We start from the raw sequence: 27,154 nt of genomic DNA on the forward strand, positions 1-27,154 counted from the left end.
GGCGTTAAAGAAATTATAGGCATTTTAAATAATAATTCATTGATTCTTACAATGTATTTTAAAGTATTAATGAATTTTCAAAGAAAATATGCCCATTTTATTCTATAGATTTCATATTTCCAAGCTTAAGTCAGTTGTTATAATAATATTTAATGCATAGCTCTGCATACTTTTTAAAGTGCATATTTTATTATTATTTTTAATCAAACTAATGCCTAATAATTGTAATACAATTACTCTGGACATTATTATTTCTGTAGGTTTATATTTGTTTTATTGTGTTGTTAGGTATTTGTCGTTAGAGGTTAAACTGGTCGATGACGTTCATTTTGTTAATGTTAAGGTTTCCATGCGCTTGATCGGGTAGGTTTAGTTGTGAATAATTCGAGTTGGTGGTGATTAGGTATTAATATTTCTTTTGTATATCTCGTAAATCTGTATCGAGAAAAAGATTTAAAAAATTATTAAAAGCATTAGATAGGTCGATATCAGTGGTAAGTTAACTTCGGTAACAAAAGGTACGCGTTACTTTGTTTCGTTTGTATTATTATATTTTACTATTTTTAGTAGGCCTAAAAAGTAAGTCTGTATTAAGCCTAAACTGCTAAAGCTTACATACAACCTACATATAAACGTTTTATCACTGGAAGATAGTAAACAATTTACGTTGTTAACTATTAGCGAATATAACAAAAAAAAATCATTGACGTAAAACTTACATACAGATATTTCTACCCAAACTTTATTGCCAAAACTTGAAATTTTAAAATTCATTTTGTGCAGTGTAGTTACATTTGATATATTTTGCCACATGTATATAGCTTTGTTTTTGCTTGAATTTTATTTTGGCTATATGTGTAAGACTTACTGTAGTATAGAAGAACATTTAAGTGCCGTGTTTCTTAATTGATCTTAGTGACCCACCTTGTATTTCAAATTCATGTTAAAGCATTGTTTAAATTATCACTAATTATCTTACTAAAAGTAGTAAAATTTAAATAAAAGAATCATTTCATAAAATATAAAACTTCAGTACAATTGTATGTGTAGTTCTATACTAACTATATTACCACTTAGTTTAATACACTAGTTCAAGATTATAAAGTGCTTTTCATTAACATTTGTCTTCTGGTTTAAATATGCATGTAGTTTAAGAAAACAATAAACTATTTTTAATTTTATTTAACGTACGAAGTTGTGTTAGCACTGTTTTAACAGAGCACAAGTGTTACTTTGTGATTTTTTTTAACAAAACTATAATTAGTTTAATCTACTACATATTGTGTTGGTTTAAACTTGAATATCCCACCAGTTTAATCGAACTTTAAAATGAACTAAGGAATAATTTATAACAGTGTGTCATCCACAGTATATTCTATATCAGTAGCCATCGTTTTTGTCTATTACCAGTATTCCATTAGACCAGCTGGGATATTGAAACGTCATATTAATGGATTACATGAATGATGACTGTGTGAACTAGATTAAGTTGAAATTAGGTTATCACTTTTGTACAATCCATTTATAAATCTGTAATGTGTTACATGTTTAGTAACTGTGGTTTGTTCAGAATAAAACAGTACAGTAAAGTGCAGAGATATAAACTGTTTTGAGCCTGCTACTGTATAAGATAAATAATTGTAATTTTCTATTATAATATGCAGTTATTTTAGAAAATAAATGGTCATTTAGATTTATTTCATCTTTTGTGTTTACAAAGTTAGTATTGGATAAATGTTAGGGTAAGGAAAGTAAAATACAAAGTTTTACAGAGAAAAAGAATATTTTCTTGTTTAGGAGATTCTAGAGGCTATGGAGTTGAAAATGGAATTGTTAAGATGAAAAATAGTATTTTAATGTTAAAGTGAAAATCATTTAGCATTCATCAATTTAGACAAATCTTTAGAGAAAATAATAAAAAAATTTTGTGCAGAAAAGAACTCTTAACATGTATTAATAGTTTGTAAATGTTCATGAAGTTTGTATTAAAAGATATTGCATCAAAAGTTGTGTATACATTTTTGGTTACCTGGCAGTTGTAAGGTTGATCAAAATGACCATGCATCTATATGGAATATTGAGTAGTGTCACATCTCATGAAAATATTCAGATAGTTTCTGATTATTACTATTTTTATCATAGCTACTGTTTATGTTGTCGAAATACTGCAAATTCAGCTAATCTGTTATTCTCGCTTGAGAGATGAATAGTTGGAATGATGGATAAAAATCAGAACTATTAATTTGATTATTTTTGCGACAACTAATTTAATACAGTATCTTTTCCATAACCACAGGCTTCTCACTGGCCAGGATCAGAGGTGAAAAAAAAGTCTGGGATTTGTTAGTTTTTGTTGAAAGTTTTATAGGTTTTTAATACAATTAGATATTATTACAATTTAAAGTATTTGTATGAAGACAAATATTGAATGTTATGACTAGAACTGGGTATGGTATTTGCTGATCAGGCATTCAATGGTCTGCTGATTAGTACTACACCCTCTATAATTCATAGAAACAATATGTATTAATATTTGTTTTCTTTTCTTTCTTTTTTCAGTAATTTTTAAATTACCTTTTATTTCATGATAACGTTTTCAGGTTGCTATTTGGAAGTTCTGGAAAATATACATTTTTTGTCTTATAAAAAAAATATCTTCCCACAAATGTTATGTACATATCCTACATAGCAAATGAATTGCTTGTTCTATTAATATTGCCAAAACATAGTCATTATATTTATTTTTCAATGTGCATTAACCATATACTGATGATTGTAAATTCAATGAAGCAATAATTGTATAAATAAAATGCCTTTTATTCTCACTGATAGGAATAAATGTTTCTTTCAAAACTTTGATTGCAATTACAAATAATAAAGTAGCCAGTTAGTAATTGTATTTGAGTTATTTGAATAGGATGGCTTCAAAAATATTGTCATCCATTCAGACAAGTTTACTGTTGAGTGAGTGTGAAGACAGTTTTGTTTTGTAAGTAAGAAAGAATCTTTACAAATATTGCAACTTAATGAAAGTACATGTCTGAGTAAAACTGACAAAATTTGAGAGAATGAAACATCCAAAGGATATTACTAAACCTTAAGCAATCTCCAGTCGTGATATCTTTTCATACTGCACATTTTTAAAATTTTTAATTATCTGTTGTCTTCTCAATAAAGAGATTTTCAGTGACTTGTAAAAATGTAATTTAACTTCTTCTAATACCTTTACAGTGCACAAAAAAGGAACATTTACAGAAAACATAAAAACTTGTATATTTACTCTGTTAATATGCGATGGTCGGTTCTTGCTTTATTCAATTATGTTTAAACTTCCTTTATAGCTCCCTCGTTGTGGATTTCTGTACGTGGTGAGGGATCTCCCAGGGAAGATTCTGTTCTTTCAGTTAACCTCCTCTGGGATCTAAACATCCACCCACGTGTTTGCCGTGCATGGTGACCCATGAAGGGAAGGAGAGTATCCTGGTGGTTGAGGGGTCCAAAGCTAACACACCACCTTGGCCTTGAATTCCTGTAGATGGGCAGCCTTGGGGTGACCCCCTTGGGTCAATCTGCTAATATACGTGGGCTAGGATCAACCAAGTACCAGTGTTGGATGTTTTCTACAGCTGTTGTGGACATTGTATCTGATGCTGGTGTTTGGGTATAGTGCTCACAAAACCCTGGTGTTGCTGCAGTGTCCTTGTTTGGCATTGTAGTGCATTTCCTCGTAGGGCTTAGTAGGATGGGGATCAGTGGGCACTGAAATAATCCTTTTTATTATGGATCCTCCAAATAAAAACATAAATTTAAATAGTGAAAAAATAGTTTATAGATAAATGACCATATCTTTGAAGATTCTGAGTAGCAGTCTTCAAATTCTGTAACACTTGATGTGCCTCATTTTTTTGCATTACATTCTCTTTCAGACAAACCTTTAGGGTATATTTCTCCCTTTTTCATTCAGAAGGGACTAGAGGGACTTGCCTGCTCTCCAGAGTCAGTAAAGAAACTTTGATCTAGTTACATATTGGTGGAAACATCCACATCTCAACATAGTAAACTCTTGCATTCAAAGGCAATTGGGGATATACCTATTGAGGTTACATTTCATGCTACTTTGAATTCATCACAAGGAGTTATTGTTGAGAGGGATTTAAGAATATCCTCGAGTCAGAGATTCATGCTGGTTTCTCCACCCAAGTAGTTTCTGCAGTGAATGGTATCTCCACTTGCAAAGATGGAATTACGATGCCGACCAATATTCTTGTTCTCACATTTACATCACTACGTCCACCTGCTACCATCAAGGCAGGTTATCTTAAATGCATGGTAAGGCCATACAATGCAAACCCTCTCAGATGTTTCCAGTGTAAGTGGATTGGTCACTCAAAGATGTCATGTTGTGGTTCCTTTATGTGTGCCCTTTGCGGTGGCAAAGGCATTGACCACAATGCTTACAAGTGTGAAAGGGATCCTCATTGCATCAATTGCAATGGCTCTCACCTGTCCTACTTTTGTTCTTGCCCTAAATGGTTGGAAGAAAAAGAGGTGCAGCTTTTGAAAATGTCATAACATTACTTACCCTGAGGCTCGAAAGTTGCTGTCCACTACTTCATCTTGGACATATGCTGCTGCACTTCATTCCACAACTACAGTGGGAGTGCAGGCAGATCTTTCTGTGCCTCCAAAAGAATCATTCTCAAACCAAATGAAAAGTCTTTTGATCTTCATGGTTAAAAAAAGATGATGAATCAACTTCAGCACACATCTCTGTCCCTTGTATACATTCCAACAAATCCCAAGATCTACTTCCTTTGGTTCTGCATACAAGCATTTCCTCGGATACATTTTTTCTCCCATCCCAAGATGCAAAATAATCATTTGTTCATGTCCTCAGTCGCTGGAATCCTCTTTCAACAACAAAGACCTGCCCAATTGACCCACAGCAGGATCCATGGAGGTCAAGAGACCCCCTCGAATAAAGATAGTAAAGAATGGAGTCATAAACAGAAAGATTCTCTGCCTAATTCATCTACACAAATAAAAATGGCCACCTTGATACAGTGGAACCATCGAGAACCATGATTGCCTCTTACCATCCTGTATATCTTTCCTGCAAGGAAACACTTCTGAAACCTTCTGATACAGTCACTTTCAGCAGTTTTCTTTGTAGAGATATGATAGGCTGTATGATGGTTGAGTGCATGAAAGGGTGGCACTGTTGGTTGATCAGCATGTGCTCACCCTGTTTTTGCCACTCGACACACACTTGGAGACCGTAGCCATCCATGTTTCCTTGTGTCATACCATCACTGTTGTTCTGTCTACCTGTCACCTGGAGAGACATATGGTCAAACATACCTTGATGCTCTCATTGAACAGTTGCCATCTCCCTTTAACAGACATCATCCCCTCTGGGGAAGTGCTGATTATTGATAGGAGGATTCACTCCGTAGAGCGTATGCTCTCTGATCACAACCTTTCTCTTTTCAATATTGGTTATTCTATGTATTTTCATGCACCTAGTCAGTCCTTTGCCCCCTTCATTATTCTCCGATTTTTCTTGGGGGGCTGACAATAATCCACGAGGCAGTGGTCATTTTCCTATAATTTTAAGAGAGACTGGCCATAGTCAGTGCCACCTGACCTGCATGCCCCAATAGAAGCTGGATTAGGCAAACTGGCTCTCTTTCACTGCTCTCCCAGAACTTGGTCCTACCATCATCTGTGAGTCATCAATAGACAACTGTGTGACAGCAGTAACTGACTGTATTATACAAGCAGCTGCTCAGTGTATTCTTAAATCTTCGACATGGTGATGGATTTGTGGCGGAATCCTGCCTGCCATGTAGCATGGCTCAAAACAGGCGTGGGATACTTTTCATAAGTATTCCACACACAGGCACAACATTGCTTTTCAGCAGACCTGTGCACATGCTCGGTGGGTAAGGTTTCAAAGTGACAAGGAATCTCAGATTAAGTTCACAACCAGCATATCTTCCACCACCAGTTCCATAGTCATATGGGACAAGATTCAAAAGGTCAGTGGGAGATATAATTTCTCTCTCAATCTTGCTCTCTGATGGGCAGGAAGTAACTGATACCCAGAGCATTGCTGATACTCTAGGTGAAAGCATTTGCTGGGTATCTAGCACTTCTTCCTCTTCCTCCACCTACTTGGCCATCAAGACTTGGGCAGAGCAATCACCTCTTTCCTTTCGAGCTGATTGTCTTTATGACTATAATCGTCCCTTTATACTGATGGAAATAAAACTGGTCCTTCATTAGTCTTCCAGTACATAAGTTGGACCAGATGATGTACACTATGAAATGCTGTGCCATCAAAATCCTGCTTCTCTTGCTATTCTTCTGATTGTCTTTAACTGGATTTGACTGGAGAAAGTTTTTCCTAATGCCAGCTACCAGGCTATTGTCATACCTTTCTCTAAGCCTGGGAAGGATCCCAAGATCCCTTTAAAGTACCGTGTAATTGCTTTGACAAGCTGTACCTGTAAGACCTTAGAGAGTATAGTTAATGCTTGTCTTGTTTGGTACCTCGAATCAAACAGCCTCTTCTCACCTACCCAGTGTGGGTTCCAACAACAGCTCTTCACCATGGACCACCTGATTTGACTTGAAACATCAATCAGAGAAGGCTTATGATAGGACATGGAGGTTTGGCATTTTGCAAGACCTCTATGTATATGGGTTACGTGTCCATTGATCCATTTTTATTAAAATTTTTATTTAATGGACAGGAGATTCCAAGTTGGTGTGGGTTCGATACTTTCCCTCAGGGCTGTGTTTTGACTGTCACGCTTTTCATTATAAAGATTAATGCCATCACTGAACAACTCTCTCTCACTGTTGCAAACAGGCTCTATGTTGACGACTTTCACATCTCATGTCAGTCATTGAACATGAGGTGTATTGAGTGGTAGCTACAAACTGCCCTCAATCGTTTACTGAAGTGGACCACAGCAAACAGATTTAACTTCTCTCTCTCTAAAATAGTTTGCATGCACTTTTGCTGCAAATGGGATATTCACCCTGATCCTGAACTCTGTATAGGTGAAGTTGTGCTGTCTGTTGTCCCTGAGACAAAGTTTTTGGGACTTTGACCATCAGCTGACATTAATACCACACATAAAGCAGCTACAGGTCAAATGTACAAGAGCACTGAACATCCTCCATGTCCTCTCTTCCACCACTTGAGGAGTGGATTGATGTTCTATGCTAAATATATATCGTGGGCTTTCTGCACTTCCCCAGTTCAGAGCTTATACACAGATTCTTGTGAACCTTCTTTGCACCTCTGCTGTTTGCAACTGTTTTTACATATGCTTTGAAACTTCGTTTCTTACCAAAGCATCCCATCTGGGGTTGTATTTTCCTTCCTCGGTGGATCATACTTTTTCAGAACAGACATTCTGCCATTACTCCTTTTCGACTTCATGTCCAGGGTCAGTTGGATTAATTGGGTCTGTCCTTGGATAACATTACTGTATCTACTGGTCAGCCCATCCCACCATGTCTTATTACAGTACCCAGATGTGACCTATCTTTAAGTCGTCTGAGAAAAGCAGACACTCCTGCTTGGAAATACTGTCTGTTATTTGCTGAAAATCTTTCGAACCTTTCTTTCATTCTTATTTATACAGATGGTTCAAAATCAGGTGACTATATGGGTTCTGTCGTGATTTGGTGGTTGCATGCAGAATCCCCTCTACAGTTTCTGTGTTCACTGCTGGACTCTGTGCCATTTCTCTTGCCCTATATCACATAGAAGCTAATTAGTACTCAAACAACACTATTTAGAGTGACTCGCTTCACGTTAGTGTACACCTTGTTGTCGATGGTATTCAAAACTGACTGGCCCATTTCTCTTCAACATCTACTTCTATCCAGTTTTTCTGGATACCAAACCACTTTGGTATTTGTGGGAACGAGCTTGCCGACACTGCATCTTAATCTATCTGCTGTGCCATGTTCCATACATGGACTATGATTCTGTATTCAAGGCTCTTCTCCATGACAATTGACTTGGAGTAAGCAATGTTAAGACAAACTTTTTTTAAATAAAACCCTATATTGGACCTTGGCCATCTTGCTTCTGTAAGGATTGGAAAGAGGAAGTTATTCTAACTATACTATGTATTGGTCACAGTTTTTAACTCATTGTTTTTTTCTTTTATCTGGGACTGATGCACCAATGTGTTTGTGTGACACTCCAGTCACAATAAGCCAATTTTACTGTCTTGCTGTTGCTATGACTCTCAACAATGGCACCATTTTAAACATTTTTTATTCCAAGGTTTATCCATAACATAAGACAGTGATATTGGTGATGGTTTCACTTTAGAAACATTTTTAGTTTCTTAAATCCCATTCATCTTTTTATTGCTATTTAAGTTTTTAATTTATACATTAGACCTTTTTTAATGTGATTCCCTTTTAAGAATCAAAGTCCATTCTGTTTGATTTGAAATTAGAAAATGGCCATAACGTCAAATAACTCGGAACTAGGACTGGAAAAGCCAACTTCAGGTGATTAACGGTGGTTTTTTGAACTTACCCATAAGTCATTCTGACCAGTCATGATAAATACAATTATGATACAGAGAGTTCTTTACAAGTTGTATTGCTGTAGTTTTTCTTTTACTGCTGTAGACCAGATGTAAAAATTGGATTTAATGCTTTGTTTTTTTTTAACTTTGATTTTTACCTTAATTTCCTTTTATCAATTTTAATAAATTTACTTTAATTTAAATTTTATACCAGATGTTTGGTGCAGACAGCCAAGCTTCCTTGTGCCATAAAACACCAAACCAACCAACCTTTATAGTTGTTTTTAATTAGTCATTTGTCAAACCACATGACATGGCCCCATAGCAAGGTTTCAGGCAAAGACTATATAAAAACTAAGCAAAACTCTTGAAAGTGAGGAAGTGGATATATTCTGAAGATGTGATAAATTCTTAACAAAAGTAGTTATTATATGGGATGGATGTAAAAATTATAGAAGAAATTAAAATTTAATTTGTAGCCAAAACTTTGCAGCTGTGCAGAAATGAAAATATGTACTTTTTTATTCATGAATTTCACTAAATAAATCTCGGAAAAGGAAAATGTCAATTTTAATGTGTTTTTGACTTAACTATTAGAATTAACATACAGAATTTTTGACGAAAATATATAAAAAGCTATCAAAATACTGTTCTCAGGTACAGTAATTTAGGAGTAAGCTCATTTGTCCATTCTGAACTGTTGTACATGAAAATATATTATACATGCAAAAGAATACAGAACCTATAGCAACCTGAAACTGTGACTAATAGTATATTGGTTTGTTCTCTCAGGTTTCTAGAAAATTATTGTAATAATACTATGGAATTTTTGTTGAGGAAAATAAGCATACTACTTCATGATACTGTGAAACAGATGTTTTTATATAACAGTAATCAACCTTAAGCTGAAAATGTTATTAATAAAGCTTTTAAACTGAAACAGTTAATTGTAGGCCTGCTTAATATGTAAATTAATTTAATAATTTCATTATTGGAAATTGATTTTCAATGTGTGCAAAAATAAATGCAAGGTATTCAATGAATGGTACTGATATTTGTGAATAAAAATCAAGAATTGTTGTATTTGACAGTTTAATTGAACAAACACATAGGTAATTTTTTTAATTACTATATGGCTTTTTAAAATTAACTTCTGAAAGAAATGGATTTTTTTTTTTATCTGCACCTACTAATAGTTATTAATTAGTTGGAAGGGACATGATGGGAAAATGTGACCCCACTGAGTCTCCTACTGTAAGGCCATTATAATTTCTTTAAAAAAACATCAGCACTTGTTTATACAGTATTGAAAAATACAGTTAAACAATTACAAGATCCCCCTGATCATGAATACCTTACTCAAATATTGGGGGGTAAAATGTCAGAGTTGAAAAATAGATTGGAGTCACCAGATTATGTAACTGTAATCCAATAATTCACTGAAAAGCTTCTGATTCTGAAAATATACTGATAAGTGAAATCTGTAAAATACCTTGCTTGGAACATAAATGTAGAAAGAAAGGAGACTAGCATTTGTAGATCTTGCTTACCTTTGAATGTTCATACAGCTATATTTTTTTTCATACTTAACTTTCAAATCTGTAAAAAGATTTGGAATAGTAGAGTCAAGTACTTCATTTTACTAATTAGTACCTTTTGAGACAATATTTCAAAATTTGGTACTGTGCCTAGAGGGGTCAGTTTTTCGTGACTGGGATCAAAATTAGAAATATAACAGCGTAAAATAAAAAAGACAGTAAGCTTACATGTCAGACAGTTTGCAGTGGATGTTACTAACAAGTTGTATTTTTTCTAGTTAGTATACACAGTAACTGCAGCAACAAAAACTGGAAGAAATCATTTTAGTGACAATGGGAATTGAACTTGACACAAATCGTGAAGCATCTCTCTATACACACCTAATATTATTTAGCTTTGGGCTTAAACTTAATGGTAATGTGTCAATAACTTGGATAGTTGAAATAATCTAATACAGTAAGTAATTGAGAACTTTAATTTTGATTAATTTATCATTTCTTTGACAATCATGTAAATAAAAACAGTACTGAAAACACTAATATTGATTTATTAGTTGTGACTGGCCACATCATCAGTAGAAACACAAGTTAATAACAGTACTGATTATTGTATAGACAATGGGACCCACTATGTGAAACATCTGTTACCTTGCAATAGTTTTTCAGAACAGAATCAAACATGTTCAACAAATAGCTTCAAATTCTGCTGACTATGATTGGAACTCTTATGTGTATCATCAGTAAACATTATTCAGTTGCTCACCTGCATGTTCTAGGTTTCTAGGTGTTACAATCTATATGTTGTAGATATGATCTCAGTGGATTTGAGCTGTGTTAAGATAAATCCATCTATCAAACTCAAAGGATGCTGTGTTGCACTCGAAAGTAGTTTTAGTGCTGACAAGGACAGCAGGGACAATAGTAGCAGCCTTTTGTTGGATCAAAAGAATGACAACTCCAACTTCAAATAGACAATGAAGATAAGTTGCATAACTTGATTGGAGAATTAGAAAAGAGATAATTCATATATGTGATCCTTGCTGGTAAGATGGCATGGTCAGTCAAACTCTTGTCTCTCTTTGACTGCTCATAACTTGTAACTGAAATATGTTACCATCATATCAATCACATATTTGGATAAAGCATATTTTAGACTTCCCAATATTATGTCCAATACCTTCAACAAAAATTACTGGAATTTCTTGTTTCTTGACCTGCCATCAAAAACACTGCCTCTGATTGGGATAAGAGATCCTGTGTCATTTGTAATTTTAATTAATGGATTATTTCATGTAACATTAGTGAGTGGAATCTTTTCTCATAGGTAGTAATGTATTTTAATAAAGCTAGTCTTCCAGGTCTATTATGGAATGACTTGGAGCAGTTGATAAGTTGGACAGATAGTTAACAAATGGTCTGTAATTTTAAATGTTTTTATTGATTTTCTTGTTACATATTAGAACATTAAGGTAAATTATCTTAAACTGATATAAGTATGAAGACTAGTATTATGGTATTTTTGAATAAGTGAAAGAAAATTGTAAAAAAAATTAAGTATCAAAATTAGAACATTTTTACCATTACTTAAAAGGTTGTTATTTTTTAAATATTTTTGTACTGTAATACTTATAAATGAAGACCAAATAATCAGTCTTCTCTGTCTCTTATTATTCTAAATGTTGAAAACACTACAGCAGCAGATAGGAAGTTGTTGTAAACTTTATATCTGCAAAAGTGTAGGTTGAAATATCTAGAATTTTCTTAAGGGGCCACCAGTATCAAATCAATGGTATTTGCTTATTAATTAATTCATTGATTGATGGCTTCACAAGTCACTTAAGTTTAATTATTGAAATAATGCAGTGTTCCTCAAACCATGGTGCATACAAGAACAAAAATTAAACTAGTTAGTGGCAGGTGCTACTGGCCAGTTTTTTACCTTCTAATTAGCAGTTAAAAATTAATGGTAGTGGCAAAGACCCTTAATACCTTTGTTGTAACAAAGACAGGAGGAGCAGGTTTGGTGACAATGGAAATCTTACCCAAGACTTAACCCATGAAAACTAAACAACTTAATAAATAAAAAAAAAAACACAGAGCCTTAAAATTGGACATAAATATAGATTATATTTGGTTTTAAGCACAAAGCAGTATTTTGATCGGTTAGATATTTGGAATGGTTGAAAATAGTAACAATCTGAAATTAATGTTGATTAGTTGATTACTTTTCTGATAATATAATTTGAACTTTTAATAACTACATATACATGAGCATAAACATTTTGATCAGTCAGCATGAAATTTAATAGTGTGTAAAGTGTATCTTCCTAATATTTGATAAGCTTTTAGTATACAAGATTTTGTATAAAGCATTTCTACTTGAGAATTGCTTGTACATTAAAAAGAGCTTTAAATGAATCAGCCTGAGTGAAAGATAAGTTTTTTTCTTAGATTGATGATACCTTTCATATTTTATTTGTATAACATCTAGAATTTTCTAACTATATATCAAAAGTTTTTCAGAAAAACTTTCCATCTGTTATTCTATCTAATCCTAACTGTAACACAATCATCAAAGTCTAGCGAAATGAAAAGTTTAAAATAATATCAAAAATGAATATTACTTTTTTCAGTCTTCAATCGTTTTGATAAATTGACCATCTTATCTTTATAGATTTACTCTTTGTACACGTTTTCTTTTAATTCTATTGTTTTATCACTGGTACGTTTAACCCTTAAACAGTGAGAATGTTGTAGTAAGCAGCATCAGTTGATGACTGCTGTTTAAGGGTTAACTATCATTCTCCATCAAAAGCAGTTAACCACAGAGGTAGATAAGTAACCAGCTGTTGCAAGTAAAATGCTTGTCCTATATTTATTTGCATTCAAAGGAACAAAAACTTCTCTCGTGATGTTACCAAGTTATTTATTCAAATAAAAATACATGTAACTTTAAAATATGTAGCTTTAGACCACACAATTTATCACACTCCAGAATAAAATGTCTGATACAAATTGAACTGGCTTTCTAGCTAAGCTATGATAAGATGTGGGGACTTTATGAGTTCAAGAAGCTTTTATCTCAAATTGAAAAAGTAGGAGGTTCACATTTTTTATTTCAACCTGTTATTATTTATAGTTCTGTTCATAATTGGTTGGACACTGAAAGGCCATGTAAAGAGTGAAAGGAGATTTAGTGAGGAGGGAAGATTATTGTTATTTGAAATTAAAACCTAGATAGAGTAAAACTTAGAATTATAAGCCATGTTTTAATACCAGCTTTATTAAGTAATGGTTCTAATAGTATATCACTGTTACTGTACATATTTGTATGTGTGCTACTAATACTGTACACTATACTATTACCTGAAAGTTTAATGCTTCTAGCCTTTGCTCTAGCTTTTAACATATTTGATGTATAGGATATGTAACTTTAGTAAGTCAGTTACACGTGTACCTTTTATTCTCAATATGGCTGGTATGGGTATTACCACTTTAATTAAAATAATGTACAGAACATTGTTTTGACCTTCTTAGATTGTCTTCAAGTTAACAAAGGGTTTGCAACTGATAGTTGCTGAACACGCGTTTTAGGGATGAGAATGTAAATGACTGTGGGATTGTAGGGGGCATTGCAGTTAGATGTTAGTTTATTAATTAGTGTAAGTATAAAGGTGTTTATTATATTGGTTTAAATTTGGTTTCAGTTGCTGTGTAAGTAGGGCTTCTATGATTTTGCATTTGTTTGTTTCTGTACTTAGTATCTTGGTGTTTTCTATTGTTATGTTGTGTTTATTTGATTTGCATTATTCAAAAATGTGTGAAGATGTTTATGTTCTTTGAATCTTATTTTCATTTTTCTGCTTGTTTTTCCAACGTAGAAGTTGAACAGTTGTTGCATTGTGTTTTATAAATTATGTTGGTGTTGTGTTTGTCAGTGTAGTTTTTACATAGTATGGACTTTAATTTTGTACCTGGTTTTTGAATAAATTGAGTGTTTACTGGAATCCTGTGTTTTGTTACAAGATTTCTCCAAGTGTTGTTTTGCTGATGTCAGGAATATATGGTATGCAGCAATATAAGGTTTTGTAGTTTGTTGTAATTTGGGATTTATTATTATTAATTGTGTTGATCTAGATGTGTGTATATTTGTTTACAACAGTTTTTGGAGGAAATTTGTTGATGTTGATGAAATGTTTTGTTAATTTCATTCTTAATTTTATCAGGTGAGCATGGTGTTGTGGCTGTGTTTATTTGGTATTCTAATATGTTGAGTTTTCGTATAATTTAGTATGGGTGATTTTTCTGTGGATTTCTGTTTTCAGTTGTGTATCAGTTTTTATAATCTTGTGGTTGAGAAATGCTATTTGGTTAGTTTTTTTCCTGCTCACAGATGAACTTAATGTTTGGGTGTGTAAAGTTAATGTGATTGGAAAAACTAAGTGTTGTGTAAATGTGAATCCAGCAGTTGTATTGTCAATATATCTGTACCAGTAGAGTAGTGGGTGAAAGGCTGAAATGATTGCTTATAATAACTATACAACAACTAAAATCAAAAACCCAATATAAAGGAACACCTTTATACCTATACTAATTAATAACCTAACATCTAACTGCAATGCCCTCTACAATCTAGTACTTGTTTATACTTTCATCCATAAGATGTCTACAAAAGTCCATTGCAAACTCTCTCTGTTAACGCCCTTGGTGTGGATTTTTGTACTTGGTGAGAGGACCTCCCAGGAAAGGATCTTTTCTTTCAGTTTACCTCCTCTGGGATCTAAACATCCACCCATGTGTTTGCCGTGCATGATGACTTGTGAAGGGGAGGAGAGGATCCTGGTGGTTGAGGGGTCCATACCTAACACACCACTTTGGCCTTGAATCCCTGTAGATGGATGGCTTTGGGGTAGCACCCCTTGGGTCAATTGGCTGGTCCGCTTGGGCTTAGATCAAACAAGTACCAGTGTTGGAAGTTCTCGACACGTGTGGTGGACATTGTATCTGATGCTGGTGTTTGGGTATAGTACTCACTGCATTGCTGCAGTGTCCTTGTTTGACATTGTAGTGCATCTCCTTATAAGGTTCCATGGTGGGTAGGGTCAGTGGGCACCGAAATTTTCCTTTTTTTTATTATGGATCCTCCAAATAAAAACTTAAATACAATAGTGAAAAAACAATCCATAGGTAAGTGACCACATCTTCAAGTTTCTGAGCAGCAATCTTCAACATCTGTACCACCTGTTATATCTCATTTTCTTATCCTACATTTGCTTTCAGACAAACCTTTAGGGCAAATGTCTTTTTATTTAGAAAGGACTGGAGGGACTTGCTGGCTCTCCAAAGTCAGTAAAGAAGCTTTGAACTGGTGACATATTGGTGGAAACATCTGCATCTCAACACAGTGAACTCCTTGAATTCAAAGGCAATTGGGGATATACCTACTGAGGTTACATCTCGTGCTACTTTGAAGTCATCACAAGGAGTTATTGTTGAGAGGGATTTGAAGAACATCCCTGAGTCAGAGATTCTGGATGGTTTCTCCACTCAAGGAGTTTCTGCAGTGAGGGGTATCTCCACTTGCAAATATGGAATTATGATGCCAACCAATATCCTCGTTCTGACATTTACATCACCATGTCCACCTGCTACCCTCAAGGCAGGTTATCTTAATTGCAGGCTATGGCTGTACATTCCAAACCATCTCCAATGTGTCTAGTGTCAGAGGTTCGTTGTGGTTCACCCTATGAGTGTGAAAAGACCCTCATTGCATGTTGTGGTTCCCTGATGTGCATTTGAAAAACGATTCATAACATTACTTTCCCTGAGGCTTGAAAGTTGTTGTCCGCTGCTTCTTCTAGGACATATGCTGCTGCAATTCATTCCACAACTACAGTGGGACCTCAGACAGATCTCTCTGTGCCTCCAAAAGAATAATCATACTCAAGACAAATCCTTTTGACCTCCATGGTTAAAAATGTTGATGAATCAACTTCAACACCCATCTCTGTCTTTTATATACATTCCAACAAACCCCAAGACCCACTTTCTTTAGTTCAGGGTACAGGCATTTCCTCTGATACATCTTCTCCCACCCAAAGATGCAAAACAATCATTTGTTCATGTCATCAGTCTCTGGAATCCCCTTCCAACAGCAAAGATGTGCCCAGTCAACCCAGGGTAGTCCCTCAGGGCTGTTTTGAGTGTCACACTTTTCAGTATAAAAATAAATTCCATCACTGAACAACTCCCTCTCACAGTTGCAAACAGATTCTATGTCGACGACTTTCACATCTTATGTCGATCATCAAAGGTGAGGTATATTGAGTGGCAGCTTCAGACTGCCCTCAATCATTTACTGAAGTGGACCACAACAAATGGCTTTAATTTCTCTCTCTAAAAGGTAAGCAGTATTGGTGTAAACCAAAAAGTTAAATGTAAGTACGTGTTCCTGGGAAATTCAGAGGGCATGTTAAACATTCTTAATTTTATACTGTCTTTCAGTTTGTACTCTGAAGCTGGCTTTTGAATAAAAGAAAAAATGACTATAGAGAAAAAATATCGTCCTAGATGTTTCTTTGACATAGAAATTGGTGGACAAAGTGGTAAGTTGAATTTGTACAGGATCTTATTTTTAAACTTTTACATATGCAGTATATCATACTTATTTTCATGTGTATATTTCAAAGACGTACACACATAGCATTTAAATAGAAGAAAACTAAATAATTTGGAACTTGAGGAATAAACATGTAATTTTAGTGCTATTCTAAGTACCACTCTATATCTCTATATCCCATGTGCTAAAAGAGCCTGCAACATCTAACAGGATGTAAATATTACCACAATTTTATTGTATGTTCATAGTTTTTTTCATCTACCCTTTTCATATCAGTGGTTCTAAATGTACTGATAAGTGTGTGTGTGTGTGTGTGTATTTCTTCTAATATTGCTTTAAATGGAGGAGTACAAACTTTCCTCTTTAAAGAGCCATGTTGAAATGTTCGGTGTACTGGAGGGTTACTTCATCTGAAAGTTATACTTTGCAAGTGTGATTGAATTATTTTAATGTTGCATATGGTAGTAATGCTAAGCAAAAAAAGCAGATAAATTTATTGGATACTTATGGAGGATATGAGTAGCTAATCTAGTATGATTTACTTGATTCTTAAGAGCACTCATTAGCTAGAATAAACTAGACACTTTCAAGTATGTGGAGGGTGGTTTTCACAATGCTAGAACTAAATCTGTATTTTTGTATGAATTGCAAACTTAAATTACCAATATTCACAAGCTAGAATATAAAATAAAAACCTTGTATATTTTTATTTTGCTGCAATATGGCTTATGTACTGAATCCAACCTTTTTGATTTTTGGATATAGCCCTATATACACTGCAAGATATGATGTGAATGACCAATCAACAGCTCTGAATGCCCCAAATGCCTCCTTTTGTTTTTGTCAGCCATTTTTAACTGTAAAAGGCTATCATGTTCTTTTGAACTAAGATTTCAAGGAGGCAGGTGGTGTCTTTTGTCTGCTTAAAGTTTCAAATTTTTAAGACCTAAATGTAACTTTATTACTAAGCTTAATAAATTAGTGCAATTCTATGGCACCAGCACTGTAATTTATCATTTTCTGGTTATTACTGTTTTGTTTCAAGTTCTCCATGTATGAATTTTTAAAAAGGCTCAGCAACCTATATCTAGCAGTAATAAGTTTAAAGTTTGTAACTACAAGAGAATTGTTTGCTTTACTCAATTACTTATTTTTATATATGTTAAGAAAAATAAGTTTAAGAACTTGTTTGTAAATAGTAATAATCTGTACACACACACACACACACACACACACACACACACACTTTATAATTGAAATGTGGCTGAATTTTACCAAATATTAGTCCACTAAAACAGCCAAGATAGGTCACTTTGTAATAATTTAAGGTCAATTTTATATTATTGGATATTGTAACATGAGAACACATACACCTCTTCATTGTAACCTCTAATTTTAACCAGGTGCAGCTGAAAAGTTAATATAGTAAAGAATAATGTACATAGATGTATAATGTTATGAGATACAAGTTATTTAATTTAAACTTTTTTTTCTCTTAATATATGTAGTAATTCTAGAATGACAGTCATCTATATTTATTTCTTAAATTTATATGGTGGTAATGAGATTTGTCAAATCAACTAAACCTATAGAGAGATTTGTTAGTGAAAGTGATATAAAATATGAAGTTTTTTCTTGAGAAACTATCTCAACATTATAAGGATTTTGCACATGAAATTTGAAATGTTTGTGGTGTATAAAATGATTTTTAATCTTAACATGAAAATTACTTTGTATATTGCCTATCCAACATGCAAAAAAGGTATGAAAAACCATTGCTTAAGAAACCTTAAGAGTTAATAAAAAGAATCTGATATTTTGCATATGAAAAATGCAAATTTTGCATTATAATGTTTGCTGATAATCTGCCAAATTTCATGAAGATGCACTTTGTAATTTTAAATTAACAGCATAAAAACTATACCAAGCAAAGAGGTTATAAGGTCAATCCCAGAGACTGAGCCCATGGTGAAAAGGCTAATTAAATAATTTTTAGCCAGTAGTGAACATTTATTTTAAATATAATTTTTTATTTTTCTAGCTGGAAGAATTATTTTTGAATTATTCTCTGATGTTTGTCCAATAACTTGTGAAAACTTCAGAGCTCTATGTACTGGTAAGTTTTATTTATTAATAATTTAGTTTGTTGGTGATGAAAAATATTTCCTTAGTCATATAAACATTTTTATTCTTCATATATTCATACTACTGTTTGTGTGAGTAATTAATCAATTCTGCATGCTATAATTGAGGGATAGAATTGTTAAATTCCCTTCAGTGTTCTTATATATGTTTTATTAATTTTAAAAATATGTAGCTTTTAACAAAATCTTTAACCCTATTCAATCGTTAGTTATAAATTAAATCTTTTTTTTTACCATTCACCAGGGTCTTACTGTTGGATTCGTGTAGGAACATATAAATGCTGGTATTTTCTTACGTGGCACATTGTGGTGTAATGGTTTTCAAATACAAGGACTTTTTTATTTTTTTGTTGAGAAATTTGTTTTCCTCTCAGATTGAAGTTGGTGTGAAAAAAAATTGTGGTTATATCAGATCCAAAGCTGATTCTTTATTTCTTTTGTTGCAATAGGTCCTTTTGCATAATAGACAGTGACACAGTGTAGATATTCATATTTTCAGATGGAAGGATAGGTCTTTTTATACCAGTTGTCAGGGCTTTATTTCAACATTTCTTTGAGATGTCTTCAGGTTTGGCAGCAGATTTATTCATTTCTTCAGATCATTATCACACCCAAACAAGTACTTTTCATTGTATTAATTTCATATTAATTCCTTCACTTGGATTTGAATCTGGCAGTTCTAGATCATTGGAAAAATTCTCTACCACCTAAGCTGAAACTAATAATTTGAAATACTGCAGAAAGCAGCAATGAATATGTTCATGGTTTTTCATATCATCACAACTATTGCTGTTCCTTTTCATCTTACAATTGTGCCCCCTGCTAGTACAGCGGTAAGTCTACGGATTTACAACACTAAAATTAGGGGTTTGATTCCCCTCGGTAGTCTCAGCAGATAGCCCGTTGTGGCTTTGCTAAAAGAAAAACAAACACATCTTACAATTGGTACTTCAAAACATTATTTGTCAGATTATTGTATATAACAAAAGTCCTAAATTTTAATAGTTTAGATGATAAATGTCAGCTAAGGTTATTTGGACTCCAAAATACTGTGAATTAAAACCCAAACTATTCATATAAAAACACATTGATTACTTTTCCATAATGTTATGTTAATCTTTCAGCATGCAATTGAAAATAATAGTACTGAATTAACCAGTTTTGTTTTTTATTGTAGAGAAAACAAAATAGTATCAATGTTTGTTATTTTGTTTGATGGAATGTTGTATTATTTTTATGTACCCTATTTTATGTTTCCTTCAATGAAAAACTTTTTGTCTTGCTAATTAGCTCTTAACACTTGTATTCACTCTTAATCTCATAGCTAAGTCAAGAAATGATGACATCTTTTTTCTATTGCTATGTATAAAATGTTTTTACATTTGTAAATTTTAGAATACAAATAAAAACTTGCTGATTAAATTTAAAAAAAAAAAATTTGTTTGCAGGAGAAAAAGGAATAGGAAAAACAACAGAGAAGCCACTCCACTACAAGGGGACTCCTTTTCACAGAGTAGTAAAGAATTTCATGGTCCAGGGTGGAGATATTTCTGCTGGTAAGTTTTAATATCTTGAGTAACATATGTAGTTTTAGTCTTGGGAAATACCATAACATATGTAGTTTTAGTCTTGGGAAATACCATAACATATGTAGTTTTAGTCTTGGGAAATACCATAACATATGTAGTTTTAGTCTTGGGAAATACCATAACATATGTAGTTTTAGTCTTGGGAAATACCATACTGTGTGTGTTTATTGTTTTAAATGCAGTTCAAGTGTGTTGCATTTCAAATTGTCAGCATTATTGCAAGGTTTGATAATACAACTTTAAGACTTAGTTATTTTATATTGCTACATTACTGAATTATATGAAAGAATAATATACAAAAACTGCTTTTACTATAAAGTGTTTGGATATTAGAGTATAAAAGAAGAAACTATATGGTGTTTCAGTCTCTCGTAGTAGTAGTACAATATAACTTGTATTTATTCATTCTTTGTGACTGTAATGTGTATTTATAATTGGTGTTAATAGGAAATGGCACTGGTGGGGAAAGCATTTATGGAGGTACTTTCAAAGGTAAGAATCTTTTCACTTGTGTATTTGATAATATAAAAATTACTTTGAGACAATTCAAGAAATTGTTACATTTTACAATTTGTTCTGTATGGACTCTCAATTTATTATGTTATGTATTATGATTTCAAATAGCTTAACACTGGGTTAAACTGTAATTTAGATTTATAGTTAAATAAACGTTGACATGTGTCCAATTTATGATACTTGCCATCTTGGTATATAGTCACACAATTTTCTTTTTTAATACAAATATATTTTAATATAAAACAATAATACAATTTATAATAATGGTTCACAAATAATGATTCACATGCAGAAGTTTCACAAACTTACAAACAGTATTGAGTCTTTTGTCTGGTCTGGAACTGGATACTTTATCAAAGGTTCATGATAAGTGAATTAATTCTGAGTTTATAGGTAAAATTAACTTAGTGGGGAGCTAGCTAACTCTGCATTCTTAGTTGAGTTTACCACTGATGAAGTTACATAATGTTTTCATTGAAATACTAATGTCTGATGTGAATCCACTGAAGTTCAATGGTTTGTAATGTTTGAAATGTATAAATTGTCTTTCTCAAAATATCTGTAGTTTCATAATTAATAAGTGATAGCCACAGTCATAGGTTTTGAGTTTATAGTACATCAACTGTAGCATTCCAATAATATATATTGTTTCTTGACTCATTGCATTGATTACATTTATAGACATGAGGAGTTTCTAGAAATGTAAGCTTACACAACAGTACTGACAATACAACTGATGTTTATGAACAAACGTATTGTTTATTCTTACGCTGTAGAGTCTTGTACATATTCAGTGAATAAGACGGAATTTGTCAAAACAGATTTAAAATTATAAGTTATGTACATTTTTAAATATAAATTTAACTAAAGTATTAATTATTAAAGTAGTTATGATTGTAAATCTGGTAAACTTGTTTTTTTGCTACTGTTTTTTGTTGTATTATAATGTTATATTGCAACAGTCCTATAGTAGTTTATGCATAAAAACTATGAGGAAGCCAGTGTAAGTTTTTTGTTTTCCCCAAAAATATAATTTTGAACAGATGAATGTTTTGACAAGAAGCACGACAAGCCGTTTCTGCTGTCCATGGCAAATAGAGGAAAGGATACTAATGGGTCACAATTTTTCATGTAAGTGTAGGTTATACATACTGAGAGGAATATTTTAGTAAGTTTTGTGTAGGTTTTATTTTTACTGAAAATGCAAGTTGTACATTAAAATAATGAAAATATATTTCCAGTTCATGTTGTTGTGATGTAAAGAATACCTTCTTTTTTATGCTCAAAATCATTGTGCCAGTTTCATTAAGGATGAAAGCAAAATTTTGTATTTAAATCTTTACTTGGTTTTCTTAAAAAATAACTAAATTGTTTTGAAAAAAAGCTTGGTGTTGAATATACTCCACTGAGAAATCAAACTTGTGTTGAATGTGATTAAAATTGTAATTATATGATAATATATAACTAATACAAGTGCAAGAATTTTACCTCTGGAGTAATTCTCAACTGTAACCAAGTTTTCTATCTATACTTGATTTTTAAGTTTCCCACAATTTTGGGCAAATTGACTCATTTCAGCCTCTTGTAGCTTAGCATGAACTTTGAAGGTGTACACCAAGTTTTGATTCTCAAGGTGGGAAAGTTGTGAATAGTCCATTATGTAGCTTCACATGTAAACACAAACAAACAAAATTTGAAAAGAGACTTGAACATTTCAAAAAGTAAGGTACCCAGGGTTGATTTTATTTGGAGAAAGGGTGAATCATATTTAAATTAAATTTGTTCCTTGAAAATCTATATGTGTATATATACATGAAACTGCTTAAAACAATAATGTGATTCAGATTTTAGAATTTCTCAGAGTTAGTTTTTGTATAGAAGGGGTCAAATGAGATATTGGTATGGTTATACAAAGGTCCAGTATAATTAAGTATTTATGTTTTAAATTGTTTTACACTAGAGTTTTTTAGGGTTCCTTCATGACTGGCTTTACTAGTTCATGTTAATACAATATAGACATAAAGGGTCAGTAAAAATATGTTTGGATTTTTTTAATTTGCATATTGGGGTTTCTCTAAAGGAAAAGGGGGTTTTGGGTGCTCTTGAGGTTGGCTACTCAAATCTACATGAAACTAAGTAACAATGTTTTTCAGTAGCATTTGACATGAGAAGATGTTTAATGGTAAGAAATAGGATGAAACCTTGAAAAAGCTGGAGGTAAAATTCTGGCTTTGTTTCATGAGGTTAATAACTTCATTTCTGCATTTGGTGTTTTAAAGATGTTTTTGTTTTAAACCTATTCTGTTTTGTTAAGTTAAGACGTGTTCAAATGTATTGAGAATGTAGCATCATTTTTAAAATAGAACTGTATGTAAAATGATCATAGATTAAATAAAACTAAAGTGTAATGGACAGTTTACTTATAGTTTGAAGTATGGAAGAAGAGAGGTCTGGTTGATACTGAAAGATAGCTGCATGAATGCTGACATAATACTTCTCTATCTGAAGAGGGTTTCACATTACAACATACCAAAGAAAGTTTACTTTTTAGTATAGTGATTACAGCTATCTCATCAATATAGTCTTGGCTTCTTTTCCTCTATGCATGGGTAAAAATAGTTTTTAGTTTGTCAATTTTAGAATGCATGTCAGTTCAAAGAAAATAGTTTCAAATTAAGTATTTAGTGTTTAAACCTGTTATTGGTTCAAGCTCTATGGATTTATTTTTTGACCATGTGGTTAATATTTTTGGACCTTCTCAGTTTTTCTTTAAAAACTATCCATAAAAAATGTGCATTTCTTTGGAAGGCAAGAAACGTGGTGTTGAATTGAACTTGCTTTAAATATTAAGTTTTTTTTTAAGTAAATTGTTTTCATTAATTGTTCTGAACTCTTTCCTGCTCAGCAACATTATGGCAGAAATAAATTATAAAAATGACCTTTACTACTAAAAATAATAAATATGAAAAACTAAGAATTTAAAGTAACTTTTTTTTTGTCTAGCAAAATCAGGAACCAAACTTTTAAGCAAAATTCACACTTTGTAACAATAATTTTTTTTCACCTATTGCTAAAATCTGAACTTATAGAAAGTATGTTGGGCATACACAATTTTTTTCTGGGGGGGGAGTGTAAATCAGCTGTTGTAGAAAGTTGCATTATTTAGCTAGTTAGTTTTAACAATAAATATATATAATTTGAATGTGCAAATTTCAATAAAATAAACTATATAAAGTTAACACTGAAAAAACAACAATTCTTAATATGATGGCTTCACAATTTACTTTGTAATGGAAAAGTAAACATTCTGCATTACACTCTGGGGAGTGTAAATCAGCTGTTGTAGAAAGTTGCATTATTTAGCTAGTTAGTTTTAACAATAAATATATATAATTTGAATGTGCAAATTTCAATAAAATAAACTATATAAAGTTAACACTGAAAAAACAACAATTCTTAATATGATGGCTTCACAATTTACTTTGTAATGGAAAAGTAAACATTCTGCGTACACTCTGGGGGGAGTGTAAATCAGCTGTTGTAGAAAGTTGCATTATTTAGCTAGTTAGTTTTAACAATAAATATATATAATTTGAATGTGCAAATTTCAATAAAATAAACTATATAAAGTTAACACTGAAAAAACAACAATTCTTAATATGATGGCTTCACAATTTACTTTGTAATGGAAAAGTAAACATTCTGCGTACACTCTGTCTTTTGTCTTGTTTTTAGACCCTGGTGTTGATATTGGTCAAAATTTATATCTTTGAGCTTTATTCATTCTTTAATTAAAAGCAATAAATATCTGTGAAAAAATGACTAGTTACAGAATTCATAATAGGTCTATAATCATGAGATGCGTTCATATATATACAAGATCTTAATTTTAAAGAAAGCAAAGTTTGTGAGGATTTGGAAGTGTTTTGAACTAAATTCATTCAGTGCTATAAAATAAATTGATACTTTAAAGTATTACAAATTTCATCATGTGTACTTTGGGGTATACATTAGAGAAATATATTGAAGTACATAGTTTTATCTAATTTATCATTAAATCACCTTATACATTTTGTACTACCATTGTCTATTTTGAATTTATTGGTAATAAGTAGCCATTTTCAGTGTTGGGTGGGAAAGAGTTGAGATTTAGTTTATGAACAAGTCGTGCATGTTTATTTGATAAACAAGTCTTGAATTAAAGACTTGTGAAGTTATCATTGTTCTGGTTGTGGAATACAACATGGTAATGGAAAAAAAAAGTTGGGTGGTAATAGTACATTTATAAAACATGAGATGTTAATGATCAGGATATTAAAAAACAGAGAACCTCTGGGTAAACAGTGGGCTTAGGTGCAAATTAGGTCATTAGGTTCTGTAAAATTCATCCAAAAGTGATGGGTTTTAAAGACTTGCAGTGGAGCATATGTAATATCTTTAGTACTTTAATTATTTTCTGCTGAAGAGCAGGAACCATAAGCTTCCATTGCCAGGCTATGGTCATCTGTTGTGATATTGAGATGAGTGGTTTCTCTTGCCTTGGAATTCTGGCCTTTAATTTGGGATGGTTGTTCCAAGGATGTCAATATATGCCCACCTGGGCCAGATCACTGATGCCTCTCATTTGTATGCAGCTTAACCCAACCAGCCGCCCACCTCGATGGGTAAGTAATTGTTCCTTTGTTATTTAATTTTTCAAAACTTTATAGTTAAAAGCTGTGCATGTATATATATCTTTAGTGCATTTTAACTAAATCTTTGTATGGTTTGTTTCACTAATATAAATTGGAAACTCAGTTTTAATTAACTTTCACAATATTTATCTGATGATTAACTTTTGGTCAATGAAATTGCTTAAGACTGATTTTTCTTGAGACCAAAACGTGTTGCATGGTTATCCATATCCTTAACATTGGATTGTGTAATCTAGTTAATCTCAGTAAAAGATCTGACTTTTGATTTCTTTACCAACTTATATAGAAAATACAAGTCAAGTCTTGGATATTATAAAATGGCAAATTAAGCATTTGTGGTTATATTGTACATTGAATAGTGAAAATAAAATGTTACAAAGGTTTTTTGGTTTTTTTTCCATTGTTTCCTACTTAGTGGTAAATGTACAGTAGAGGTATCACTGTAGTATTTGAGCCTAGTGAAAACATTACAGATTTTATTAAAAACTTGAGATACATTACAGTAAAGTTAAATGTATAAAAGTTATAAAGAGAATCTGGAGGAAATGTGATAGTCAGTTACATAAAAATGTAAATTTATTGAAGTGCAAGGCTTTATTTCATCATTAAGTTTAAAATATACATGGGTGTTAGACTCCAGTTATTATATGTAATTCCTGTTATAAAAAAAATTCAGTGTTTTCATCACTTAATAGAAACTCATAGCATAATAATTATTCTAATGATAAAGAAAAAAATTATTCTTAATACACAAACAGAATTGATAAATTGTTTGTTGATTTTACAGTAACCATGTCGTCTTTGGCCATGTAATGTCTGGTGAAGAGGTTGTCAAGGAGATAGAGAACCAGAAAGTGGATCAAGATAGCAGACCTTTGGCAGATGTCATCATATCCAACTGTGGAGAACTGGTACTGAAGCTGAAACCAAAAGGTCAGTTGAGTTTATTAAAAAATTATTTTGCTAACGCTAGCCAACAAAACCCACATTGCAAAGAGCATGATCCAATTGTACATTTTAAAACTTGAATTCCAATGATTCTCAGCTATTTTTGAAACCTTTTTTCAATAAAACATGCTTTTTTTTTTTTATAAGGTTAACTTATTTTGCCAACATGGGACAACTAAACAAAACATTTGACTTAAGGAGAGGTGATAAGCAAAATTCTTCAAGCACTCAAGAATATATGAATATATTCTGTTGATTTATTTAGAAGAAAATTGGATTATTTTATAACTTATTGGTTCAATTAAAACGTAGTAATAAACAGTTAACTCTTTACATCTTTGGGAATGAGGCACGTATTTGATACAGTTGCCACCAGATAGCAGTTCAGAAAGACAACCCTTTACTACTAATATTTGTGGTAAAAGTCACATGTGAAAAAAATGAGTTTTGACAACAGAACAACTTTTGTTCCTTTGTTGTTATCTGTGAACTTACAGATATTTTAAAATAACTTGGCACATTTTATGACATAGTTATAC

At 32.4% G+C, this 27,154-nt stretch overlaps 1 protein-coding gene across 4 annotated transcripts in view; it reads left to right on the top strand.

Annotated features, from left to right (window-relative positions):
- Positions 1-316: 316 nt before the first annotated feature.
- The window catches only part of LOC143225638 (uncharacterized), a 61,954-nt gene continuing 35,116 nt past the window's right edge, over positions 317-27,154 (top strand). For 2 of the 4 annotated variants that reach the window (XM_076455420.1, XM_076455423.1), the window contains exons 1-8: positions 317-518; positions 16,610-16,710; positions 18,766-18,840; positions 20,317-20,424; positions 20,905-20,949; positions 22,017-22,104; positions 25,608-25,637; positions 26,455-26,600. In XM_076455420.1, coding sequence (XP_076311535.1) covers positions 16,647-16,710; positions 18,766-18,840; positions 20,317-20,424; positions 20,905-20,949; positions 22,017-22,104; positions 25,608-25,637; positions 26,455-26,600 — 556 coding nt within the window. In that variant the 5' untranslated portion in view covers positions 317-518; positions 16,610-16,646. The remainder of the gene's footprint in view (positions 519-16,609; positions 16,711-18,765; positions 18,841-20,316; positions 20,425-20,904; positions 20,950-22,016; positions 22,105-25,607; positions 25,638-26,454; positions 26,601-27,154) is intronic. The other 2 variants (XM_076455422.1, XM_076455421.1) reach the window with 2 other exon arrangements.

Source organism: Tachypleus tridentatus, chromosome 9 (assembly GCF_004210375.1).
Source record: "Tachypleus tridentatus isolate NWPU-2018 chromosome 9, ASM421037v1, whole genome shotgun sequence".
NCBI classification, from domain to species: domain Eukaryota; kingdom Metazoa; phylum Arthropoda; class Merostomata; order Xiphosura; family Limulidae; genus Tachypleus; species Tachypleus tridentatus.